This window comes from Bombus pyrosoma, linkage group LG1, assembly GCF_014825855.1.
Source record: "Bombus pyrosoma isolate SC7728 linkage group LG1, ASM1482585v1, whole genome shotgun sequence".
NCBI lineage: Eukaryota > Metazoa > Arthropoda > Insecta > Hymenoptera > Apidae > Bombus > Bombus pyrosoma.
Genome location: NC_057770.1, coordinates 127,291 through 139,250, shown reverse-complemented (window position 1 = coordinate 139,250; position 11,960 = coordinate 127,291). Strand labels below are relative to the sequence as shown.

Below are 11,960 nucleotides of genomic sequence, written 5' to 3'. Positions count from 1 at the left end.
ATATAAAAGTAATATCGAAGTAGTTATGACACAAAATGTGATTATAGGGATATAATGAAACTATTATCTTTTACAATAGATTACGCAACATGGTATAATTTATTTGTATATATAGATTTATTTTTCCACAGCATTATTTAAGAACATAAGTTAGTTTGTAATCATAAGATTTTATATATATATATATATACACATACCCATACACATACATATAAATATATATATATATATATATATATATATATTGATCGTAAAATTAATTCTTAATTATTACGATGTGTAACTTCGCCGTATTTCGATAATAATGAATAATCGCAAAAACTAGCTTACAAACATTTTGTTTACAAGTTCATCTGTCACAAGTACAGTAAAAATGTACGTGCCTTGTAATCGATATATTACAAGAAATATATTTATATTTACATACAATCTAAAGAGAGGTAAATTGGAGTTAGAGTCACATATTTTTGCAACTTACGCAGATACATGTGGATAAGCGGATAAATCATTTCTGTAGTATGACGTTATGAAGAAATTAAGTCGCTGTATTTGTGAGCTTGCAACAAATTATCTCATATAACATTTTAGTAAAAATAATAAATAAAACTTGGATATTCTATATTCTATTATTCACCAATATATGCGAATTCTAAGGTAGATAATAATGATAATAACAATAATGATAATAAAAGAACAATTAAGTAAATATCTTGAAACGTGGGCAACTAACAGTCTTAGCTTTTAACCCGATTAAATTATAACTTAGTGTTAGAAAAAATACTACGACTTCCAAGTAACATTGGCTTTTTAAAAAATATAATACGTTGAAATGTATTGTTCCATTCTGAATATAATACGTTTATCGTGTAAATGCAAGAAGCTGAATTTTCGTCCTTAAAAAACATGCAGCGTATAGAAAATCGAAAATAATCATAATTTAAGGCCACAAAATTTTTGTCGTAATAATAATATTTATTATCTAATGGGACGTATCTGTTTACAATAAAATAAGCTGTACAAATAGGATGGAATGTTTCATTAGCTTTAAATGCTAGATATTTGTTTAGAATACTTGTTACTTTTTTGAAATAGCTATTATTGTACAAAGTAGGCATTTACAAGTTTGATCACGATATCTCCGAATAATCAATTTCATAGATAGTATACCATTTTTAACGAAAGAATAGACTATGTCCACTTTTTCGTAGATTGCTAAAATATATAAATAAATTTCGCTGTTTAAGCAATTTGATGTATATATTCTTTTATCTTATTTAATGCTATATACAATGAGCTAAGTATAATATGCTTTCCATCGTCAGTTCTTAGAAGAACACACAAGAAGAACGCTGTCCAATACGAAAAATTTTCCATTTGATATACGAATAAACTATGTAACAGATACGTCTGTTCCAAAAAAATAATTTATTTTTAATTATATATATGTTAAATTAAATAATATTTTTTACCATAAATTTATAAATCGATCGAAAATGAAACAAATTACGTATTTCACACTGTCTGTTATTCTTCTTGCTACATCTTCTAATAGTATAATTGATTTTCCAAAACTTTCTGTTTATACATTTTTGCGACTATGTATATGTTTTCAAGAAACAAAATTTTCTAGCCTTTGTTACTACGATAGAAAATCCTTAAAAAGATTTCTAAACGTGCGTAATACGTGAGTCTTTGAAGATTTAATTTCTTTATATAAAAACAAAATGTGAAATTATTACATTTACAATTTCAAACAAATTATTGACTTAAAACATAGTGTTTAATTTCGTGGAAAAATCAGAAATCGTCATTGAAAGGGATCTCGTTTTAATAAATTGTGTTATAAAATTAGACCAAAAAATAACGTATATGTGTATAATATTAAAATTCAAATCAATATTACACAACAATTCATCGTAAATTATAGCGTCATTGTATACAATATAATTTGACAGATGTTCATTTAACTTGAATATAACTGAAATTCGATATATCTGAAAATCGTACTAAATCCTACGTGACAAAATTTAAAACTTCTTTTTTCGTCCATTATATATTTTAGTATAATTTGACTTTTTAAATATGTAAACTCATATTATTTATAAATTCCTTTAACAAGGCATTTTATCAACAAATTGAGATAAGTAATTAATATATAGATTATTATCTCTTATCTTAAGTTATTTACAATTAATACCAGATTAATGTTTTTATAGCAGCAAATAAAATTTTCCCAAAGAACTCTTTTAAAGTGTAGTAACCGTCAAAATATGGAATTACATTTAGAACGTGAATGAGTTAATAAATTGTAATTCATCAATTGCTGAAACAGCATTTGAGATTACTATCAATTTTGTTAAATATAGCCTATAATTTCTAAAGTGCATCATGCGTAAAATTTTTTCGGATTATTCGTAGAGGTTAAGTAATATCTAAACGTACTTTTCATTGATTTGTCTTAATGTTGTAACTAGCAGTCAAAAGACACCTATGTCTTCAGAGTGCAGAAAAATGTTTATCCTGTTAAATAGTTAATCATATTAGACAGTATACATGGTTGTGTATCTATATGTATGTATATATGTACATTATATTACAGATATCATCATGAAAAGGGGTATTTCGTGCTAATCCACTCCAGCAAAACCTTGAGAACCTTCAATTGCTTTTATCAATTTCTCTCTCAATTGTTGATAACTTTCGTATGGAGGAAGATCTATACGATTAAAACTGAAAAGGATACATAAATCATCAGATATAACTCTACACTTTCTTTGGTTTCTTTTTTCAAATGAGTTTTCAAATGAGAAAGATTACTATAATTTTTAATCCATACTACTTTAACAACTACGCATAGGATTAAACATTATGTTAAAGTTTACATACCACGTATGAGCTCGCGGATAATTTTCTGGTGTACCCCACTTCTCAATTGTAAATAATTGTGGACCATTGCTACCATAAAGTTCTTTAAAACCATTCATAGGTACTCGCGATGTACCAGTAACAAACTGTAAAAGTCTGGATCTCATTTCATTGCTAAATGAAAGTACCACACGCCAAAACCACTGAACAACGATGTGATTAGCGTGATAGTCTCCTTTGTACAATGTGTTCTGTTTCCAATCTCTCACGTCAATATGTTGAATACCACACATTAATAATTCTAATTCATTTTCATCAAATATTTTTACTAGTGTTGGTGGTATAAGAGCATTAAATCCTTCTAAAAATGCATTCATTTGTTCTTGAACCCTTGATACAAAACGCCACTGTATAACTAAAGCTATATATTCATCTTTATTTTCGTCTGTTAATGGTATATTAGCACCATCTGGTTTAAGCTCTCTTTGAGACGTATGTCCAAAACTTTCTTCATCCACACAAAACGTAAGTTCCAATTCACTGGGATCGTTTTCTTTAATCCACAATAATGAATTGTAATATTCTGAATCAACGCTTTCCATATCTTTCAAATCGATAGATTTACCTAACATCATTTTATAAAATGGACGAATGAAAAATGCTGTAAAAAAAGATAGGAGCTCCTTTTATATTTTTTCTTAATGAAATGTTTTATATCTTCTGTATAATGGAAGTAATTCTTACCATCCAACAGTTTACCATGATACACAGCCATACCTGCTATGCGACCAATAAATTTGAAATAATTTAAATGTTCTTCATTACATACCCCCGAAAATGGATTAATTTGCAAGGTATAATTATCCCTACAAACATTTCAATTGTTATTATTTTTTGCATTTTATAGAATGCAAATGATTTTATACATAAATATACCTACGTAGCAGAATATTCAAATAATCCGTAGTAAGGATTAAACATTTCTTTAGACAGTAGGAAAAACCATTCTCGAGCGAGACCTCCATAATCTAAACCAACTTCTCCTTCAAATTCAACCCATAATTTTGTTTTCAATATTTCTACTCTGTTGACAGAACTAATTATACGATACGAATCTTCTAGAATATTATTTCGACCAACTTTTATTTCAAATTTATTAGGAACATTACTCTGAAAAAAAATATGGATGAAATATAAAAGGAATCAAATATGGACAAGTTTTGTACAATCATATACTTACAGGCTTCCTTAACTGAGATTTAAGATATTCGTATTTACGTTTATAATCTCGTGAATATGGTACAGCCTGCGAAAATATAGGAATATTAACAAATTAAATGAGTAATACTTCATATATCACGATCTTTGGACTAAAGGGACTCATACCGGTCCAGCGATTTGAGGATTGGACATGCGAGGATCTTCCCATTGTGTCGTTCTTGTATCTGCAGAGCAAGAATAGAAAAACAAGTATTGCATGATCAAAGCCAAAATTTTCGAACTTTACAAAATCTTGGTAGACATTCACATACTATGATCAATGAAAAATATTCGGCCATCCGTATGAACTCTTTCTTCCCAACCTTCAGGAAGAGGACCAAGCTGATCTAAATCACTTCTCGGTGTAGTAGAAGGAGCAATGTGATTAGGTATTGAACTTGGTCGCCCTGTTCGAGGATCGATCCATGTTGTTGTCCTCGCAGTGTGATCAATGAAAAATACTCTACCATTCGGAGCTATTTGCATACCCCACCCAGGTGGTAATCCCTCGTCACTTGGCGCAGGAACCACAGGTTTCGGACTTTCGATCTAGACATCGAATCAGTAACCGGAATTACGGTAAATAATTTTTATAGTATTCGCTGTTGTTATTTACAATAAAATGCTGTACTAACTTGTTCAGATGATCGTCTAGATCCAGCTGGACTGTCCACACTATCATCACTCTGCAAGTACAATAGTAATATATCTTCATACAACCTATACATGGATATAATTTCAATCTATTATTTTACAAAGAAATTTATATGTTATACACTCTCAACATTTTATAATGTATTACAAATTTGTTATCATTTTTGCGTAATAAACAACAAAATTAATCAAAATAGTGCAATACGTCAATTACAGAAATACAATTTTTTTTAACACTAAGAGTACTTTTTAGAAGGAATGGTTAGTTTGTAATACCCAACTGCATGGTGAAGTTTTGTAATAAATGTTTTAAATTGTATTGAAACATAAAGTAATACAGACAGCAATGCACTACATGAAAAATATATATAATCTCTGTTTACAAATTATAGCCTTTATTTTCGTCAAATAAATGAACACATGTAAATAAAAACAGCTTATACAATCGAAAATAATCATATCTATGAATGAGTACCTGGTCTTCATATTCACTAAGGTAGCCGCGTTGATCAACAGAATGTCCAGAGTCTGACGAAGTATCCCCACTAACCCCTCCCCTATGATTCTCAATCTCATAATTTCCCGCATCCGAATCTTCGCCATCCTCACGGAGAACTTCACCATCCTTACACACACATGCACAAAATTGCTACATACTGCATGCTAAATACTCTATTTGTTAGAAGGTTTTTATACTGTTTAGATATTTATATTCATATTTTTGTCTTTTAATAACTCATGCACATCTTGACAGTAAACAGTTATCTATTAAAGCATGTATCTATAGTTAAACAGATTATGATGCGTCTATATATGTTAAATGGGGTTACATAGGCGTTTGGTTATAAACTTTTTGTTAATTTACGCAATTAAAAAGATAACATACAAAGCAAAATATATATATAGCAACAGTTTCTAATCTACTTCTACCTAAAGATATAAATATATTTTTATTATTCAAAAATATATTAAACGTAAACTTTGAGTTTTGTGCGTGTGTGTGTATCTTTTTACACACAACAAGTCTACATAAACTCTAAATCTCAAAATAAAGTATAAGATATAATATTCTGTTATAATACAAAAATTTGGAAACAGATTCTAAGCTGACTAGTTAATAAATTCACTTCATCTTTTTCTTTCTTTTACGGTATTTACATTAATTATACAACCGCCAATATTACCTGATTAATTGAACTTCTGTGTCTATTTTCTTCATCGGCACTAATGTGAAAACGACGTTGAAATTCAGTTACTGCAGTGTTGAAATTTCGCTCAATAGTCATATTTCCACTAGGTGATGTAGTACTATAAATAGATTTCAATATTTCTGCATTATTATTTATACTTATTATGCAATAAATATGTTGAAGCAGATATATATATATATATATATATATATATATATATGTATATATACATATCTGTTACATACGATTCTGATGGATGTTCCCATTGTGTAAATCTTGCTACATGATTGACGTAATATGTTCTCCCATTTGCATCTTGTCTCTCTTCCCATCCTGGTGGTAAAGGTCTAATAATCATGACCTAAAAGAACATTCAATTAAAGTATTAGTTTATATATACATGAGTTGAGTCATCCTTAATATTTGTAGTTTAAAGTATAGATGTAACTGTGCATACCTCTGCAGCTTGTTCCACAGGACTATTATTTACTGGTTGTACCATTTCCCAACCTCCTGAGTCTGATGCGGTATCTCCATTATCATTGTCCACAGTTGATGAGTCAGAAATGTATGCATGATATACTTCCAAGGTGCCTTTTACTCTTGAACGCTGACTGGAATGATTACTAGCCATATCCTCGTAAGTTATTCATTTTGCATTTGCAAATGAAAGATACAAAAGAAATATATTAATGAACTAAACATGAAAATTCGTGATATGGAGCCAATAAATATAACTAGATGCAAAACTGACCCAAAACATATAACAGTGCATATAAAAATAATAAAAATGAAAATTAATGAAAATTAAAAAAAGTAATGTATTTCAATTATTTTTATTGTATATATAATATATAGTAGCTTGTAAAACCATATCTGTAGTTTAAATAATTTTAATAGGAAGCTAAACAGATTAAATTTTTAAAATATACAAAAATACACAGCTTTAAGCATATATTATAAAAATACTTACCTACGTGGTCGAAGTAAATAACGCCTAACAGGAATTGTACGACCTTCTTGTTCTTTAGGTAGATTAATCAATGTTAATTCTACCATACCAAGAAAATCATCCCTTGTCAATCTATTCTCATCAAAAACTTGTAACACCAATTTATGATCGACAGGTTTAACCTAACAATCAAGAATATATATTTTCATTAACATATTGAATTTATATTGACAATAAAATAATAATATATCATACTTACTCTAAATATAAATTCTTCTTCCCAGACAGGATTCAATGTCTTTTTTTTAGTTTTCGTAAGTGCAGAATCTATTGTCTGGTCTCCATTTAGAGTATTTAAATCAATACGCACATAAGGATCGCTTGCACCAAAGATGTCCTTTTTTGCTAATTGGTGACCAGCGATCACTTTTAATCTCAGCTTCCGGGTAGCTTCATCTCTCTATACACAATATCAAAAAACAAAACAAAAACATTAATTAACGCTAGATTCTCAAAATGTTAAATAGAAAAAAGTTAAACTTGTCATGTCTTTTGTTTCTATTAATAATCATGATAAGAGTTTTCTGATTAGTTTTATATGGTTTATATAATAAACAAACAATTAACTATTTTATTTATATTTTATTTAATACATTAAACATAAAAACACAAAATATAAAGCACTACGAAAATAAATAAAATTATACATAAAAAATGAAAAGAATATATTGTTTTTCAAGTTTAATGTAGATGGGTAATAAAATATAAAAATATTAATATTGATGCGTTTTGCCAATTTATTGATTGTTTTTATTAAAAAAATATAAAGATGATTCGTGCTACGATTATTAATAATATAAAAATTTTATTATTAACGCAATAATATTATTAATCATAAAATCAACAACTTTGTGGAAGTAACACCCTTTCTGAAGTCTATCAATCAAAAATCCAACCTGTACTTGTCAAACTGTCAAAATAGTTACGTACGGATTCTCCGTCAGCTCCAGACGTTGGATTATATCCATAAACATGTTCCTCTGCCATTAACGTTATGTGTATTCGATTTATTCTTAATCGTTGATGGCTACTTCTTTACAATTTGACTAGGTTCACAGTTTCTTATATGCCATCAAGAAACCTATTTTGTCTTAACCCCTCTCGGTTACTATTGCACGAACGAAACGGATATGACATACTCGCGCTTAAAGATGGCTAACTTCCTTTTAAATATTCAAACGTGACTAAAATCCATCTCAATCATTTCAAATAAAAAAAAGAATCATTATTGTGTATATATATATTTTACTAAGTATATTTTCCTTAATCTTTATCAATTTTATCAGTATTAGAACAAAAAGAAATTCCAGAAAAGTAGATTACGAAACAATTTTAGATATCCTCGACACGAACAACTTCTAATGCGCTTGCGAAAATCTCTCCAAATTTTTCTAAATAGACGTCTTTCGTTATTAAATGTAGTAAGTTGAACGAAGTAATCGAAATTGTAAGAACTTAGTTTCTCATCAAAACATTATTACCTTTCAACGCTACCATTATGTTTTAACGATTGATGCGCATAAAAAGTGACTCACGTATTTTCTAGTATATCTGTTTTATTTTTTTTTTTTTTTTTTATGGTTTCTTGAGTATCAAAGTATTGTTTTAATATCAGAGGGTCTTTGTATTGACATTAATAAGGATATTAAAATAAAATGTATGATAATAAGCTATATTGTTCAGCTGAATTTTCAGTTTAATATCATTAGATATGATAAGAATGAATAATTTCTAAGTTATTATCTCTTAAAATAATGCATTGTACAAATATCACATATACAAGGAAATATGATTATTTACATACTGCAGGTTCTGTCAATGAAAAGCGTCCTGGTCTTCTGTTAGCTTGCAATGCCCGAGATGCAGTACGATGCTGAGAATTCCAAGTATAAGCACGAGTTCTTTGAGGAGGTGATTCAACACCAGCATACATTGGGTAGGTCAAAGTACCAGGCATCTTGTGTTCTTAATCTTTTAATAATAGTTTTAACACATTAACACAAAGATTATTCACTATGATATTACATATATTTTATTCTTTTTATGTGTAATTTTATATAATTATATAAAGATAGTATATTTGAAATATAAATGGTTATTGCAACTGCTTTTTATAATCTTTAAAAAAGAATTAAATTTCATTCGCATAACAAAACCTTTTGCAAGTTAACTGTAAGATTTTAAAGTATTTCATATATGCTTTTAGGTGCCACTAAGCATAGTGTAGATCATATAAATAAATAAAAACTAATTGTTTCTATTTGTTATATAATAAATTTATAACATAATAATACAAAATTTAATAAATAAACGTACTAAATACTTGCATCTAAGAAGAGTAATAATATTGATGTCTAATATAAATGTATATTAATAAATACTGATAATAAATCTTATCTGAAATTATTACCAAGAAATGCAGAAAGAAGGTACACAAAGATGTAATATATGTGTATATATATACACATATATATATATACATTTAAATAAAAATTAACACTTTAATATAACACGTGCACATAATTCACCATTAACTGATTTCTGACTTATTTATATTTAAGCTACAAAAGACATAATGCGTGGTCGCCCATAACTGCAAAATCACTTATTTTCGATGCGAGCATTAAGTGTAAAAATCGTTTAAGATAAGGAATGCTTTAAATCATTAAAGTGATAACACGTATTTATTCAACATTCAACTACGAATTTAACCAATACATTGGAAACTTCATAAACGTATATACGGGTAATTACTCCATCAAATATTCTGGAATTAAATAAACAATTATGAAGTTATAATGAATAAAAATTCATAACATATATTTGTTACTATTTTGAACAATCGTTTGTTTCTAACAATTGTGATGGTATCAGTTACTGTTCATACAGCAATAAAACATTTGATTGTGTGTGATAATTTCAATTAATTTTCGTTCTTTTTATAGGTATGGTGGCGCCTTTGGTTACCGTCCGAAACAACTAACCTTTATCTGTCGTTAAATAGAAAAATGTTGAACATTTGTATCAAAGTCTGTTACTTGTAATATGTGACTATTTGACCTATGGAACTTAATATATGTATTTGAAATATTGTATACTAGACACGCATGTGTATTTGTAAATATGTATATACTATTCATGTTAAATGTAACATTAAGGTAAAAATATTGCCAAATTTATATTATGCATACATATACATGTACTTACGTTATAATAAATGTGTATTCAAATTTATTCTTGCATATTTTGTAGGTTAATAGAATTTAGTTAGAGAATAAATGTTATACACTCATATCTGAATTTTAAAAACTGTTAAAATGTTGCGAAGACGGAATGTTAATATTAAAACTGTCAAAGAATTGGATGGATTTCCTAAAGTTCCTGAACCATATGTAGACAAAACTGCAGTTGGAGGAACATGTAAGTTTTTTGTTTTACTATTTACTGCTCTAATTATTAAATATAATATCTTACTTTTACAAGTACAGTTTTTACATTTACAGTCTCTATATTTACAATCTGCACTATTGCATATTTAATAATAGCTGAAACAAGTTATTACCTTGATAGCAGACTACAATTTAAATTTGAAACAGACACAGATATTGATGCAAAATTGAAAATAAATATTGATATCACTGTTGCTATGACATGTAGCCGTATTAGTGCCGATGTCTTAGATTCTACAAATCAAAATATGATTGGACATGAATCATTAGAACAAGAAGACACATGGTGGGAATTGACACAAGAGCAGAGATCTCACTTTGAAGCTTTAAAAGATGTGAATTCTTATCTAAGAGAGGAATACCATGCGATTCATGAATTATTATGGAAATCTAATCAAGTTACTTTATATAGTGAAATGCCAAAACGGTATATAAAGCATATTATTATACCCATAATTGATACATATTATATAGATATATCAATACATCTTGCAGGACCCATCAACCTAGTTATCCACCAAATTCATGTCGCATTCATGGCAGTTTAAATGTTAACAAGGTTGCTGGAAATTTTCATATAACAGCTGGAAAATCATTATCATTTCCTATGGGACATATACATATTTTAACTTTCATGACGGACAAAGACTATAACTTTACTCATAGGATAAATAAATTTTCATTTGGAGGACCTAGTCCAGGTATTATTCACCCATTAGAAGGGGATGAAAAAATTGCTGACAACAGTAAGTTTGTATGAAATGTAAATATAAGTATTATAATATTTATAATTTATTTGAAACGAAATATATTTTAGATATGATTTTATATCAGTATTTTGTGGAAGTGGTTCCCACAGATATACAGACTCTACTGAGCACTTCCAAAACTTATCAGTATAGCGTAAAAGATCATCAAAGACCAATTGATCACCAAAAAGGATCTCATGGAAGTCCAGGAATTTTTTTTAAATATGATATGAGTGCTCTTAAAATAAAAGTTACTCAACAACGTGATACAGTGTGTCAATTTCTAGTGAAATTATGTGCCACTGTTGGAGGTATTTTTGTTACAAGCGGTAAATATCAATTTACTTGAATCATTTTGTCCTGTTGAAGATATTGTTTACAGAGAAAATTTTGTAGGTATGGTAAAAAGTATTGTACAAAGTTTTTGGTATATTTTGTGTTGCAAATTTTTTGCAACTAAAGAAAACAGAAGTGACCAAAAGTACCCCATTCCACCTACTACCTCAAACTATCAATCGTTTGACACAGCAAATCTTCTGAATATTTCAGCTCCAGAAAATGTGGATATTGTGTTTAAACCTCAATAAAAGTAATCTTTTAATTTAATAGTAAAATAATTTTTAAATATACAAAGCTAATAATCAATAAATGTGTTTGTAACTGTTCTGTATATACCGATAAAATTAATAGCGATTTTATATTTATCAGCCGTGTATGTTCTTCTCTTCTTAATTTTTTAACACTGCGAATAGCAACGATATTATTGTATATTGCAATGTTA

General features: G+C 28.2%; 2 protein-coding genes across 8 annotated transcripts; one reads left to right on the top strand and one right to left on the bottom strand.

Moving 5' to 3' along the window:
* Window positions 1-951: 951 nt before the first annotated feature.
* On the bottom strand, window positions 952-10,125 carry LOC122566521 (E3 ubiquitin-protein ligase Nedd-4). Of its 7 annotated transcripts, none has more exons than XM_043723934.1 (17): window positions 9,392-9,532; window positions 8,786-8,952; window positions 7,181-7,381; window positions 6,943-7,103; window positions 6,427-6,595; window positions 6,215-6,330; window positions 5,964-6,087; window positions 5,255-5,404; window positions 4,761-4,811; window positions 4,398-4,674; window positions 4,252-4,310; window positions 4,106-4,171; window positions 3,806-4,035; window positions 3,610-3,731; window positions 2,887-3,526; window positions 2,588-2,730; window positions 952-2,520 (listed from the first exon to the last, which is right to left on the bottom strand). In XM_043723934.1, the coding sequence occupies exons 2-16, from the start codon at window positions 8,936-8,938 to the stop codon at window positions 2,628-2,630; spliced, it is 2,622 nt and encodes an 873-aa protein (XP_043579869.1). In that variant the 5' UTR covers window positions 8,939-8,952; window positions 9,392-9,532; the 3' UTR covers window positions 952-2,520; window positions 2,588-2,627. The 7 variants fall into 7 exon arrangements, with proteins under 7 accessions (XP_043579869.1, XP_043579878.1, XP_043579861.1 ...); XM_043723943.1 differs by having other exon boundaries at window positions 2,598-2,730; XM_043723926.1 differs by lacking the exon at window positions 9,392-9,532 and adding an exon at window positions 9,966-10,125 and having other exon boundaries at window positions 952-2,730.
* Window positions 10,001-11,828, top strand: LOC122566610 (endoplasmic reticulum-Golgi intermediate compartment protein 2). The gene is made up of 6 exons (XM_043724132.1): window positions 10,001-10,139; window positions 10,234-10,401; window positions 10,485-10,857; window positions 10,926-11,176; window positions 11,248-11,508; window positions 11,576-11,828. The coding sequence occupies exons 2-6, from the start codon at window positions 10,299-10,301 to the stop codon at window positions 11,764-11,766; spliced, it is 1,179 nt and encodes a 392-aa protein (XP_043580067.1). The 5' UTR covers window positions 10,001-10,139; window positions 10,234-10,298; the 3' UTR covers window positions 11,767-11,828.
* The last annotated feature ends 132 nt before the right edge of the window (window positions 11,829-11,960 follow it).

Coding starts and splice junctions, on each gene's coding strand:
- LOC122566521 (XM_043723926.1), bottom strand. CDS start 8,938: ATGCCTGGTACTTTGACCTACCCAATGTATGCTGGTGTTGAATCACCT. Junction 5,405..5,963: donor ACAGAAGTTCAATTAATCAG/GTAATATTGGCG, acceptor TGTGTGTGTAAG/GATGGTGAAGTTCTCCGTGA. Junction 4,812..5,254: donor TTAGTGAATATGAAGACCAG/GTACTCATTCAT, acceptor TTGTACTTGCAG/AGTGATGATAGTGTGGACAG.
- LOC122566610 (XM_043724132.1), top strand. CDS start 10,299: ATGTTGCGAAGACGGAATGTTAATATTAAAACTGTCAAAGAATTGGAT. Junction 11,177..11,247: donor TGAAAAAATTGCTGACAACA/GTAAGTTTGTAT, acceptor AATATATTTTAG/ATATGATTTTATATCAGTAT. Junction 11,509..11,575: donor AGGTATTTTTGTTACAAGCG/GTAAATATCAAT, acceptor AAAATTTTGTAG/GTATGGTAAAAAGTATTGTA.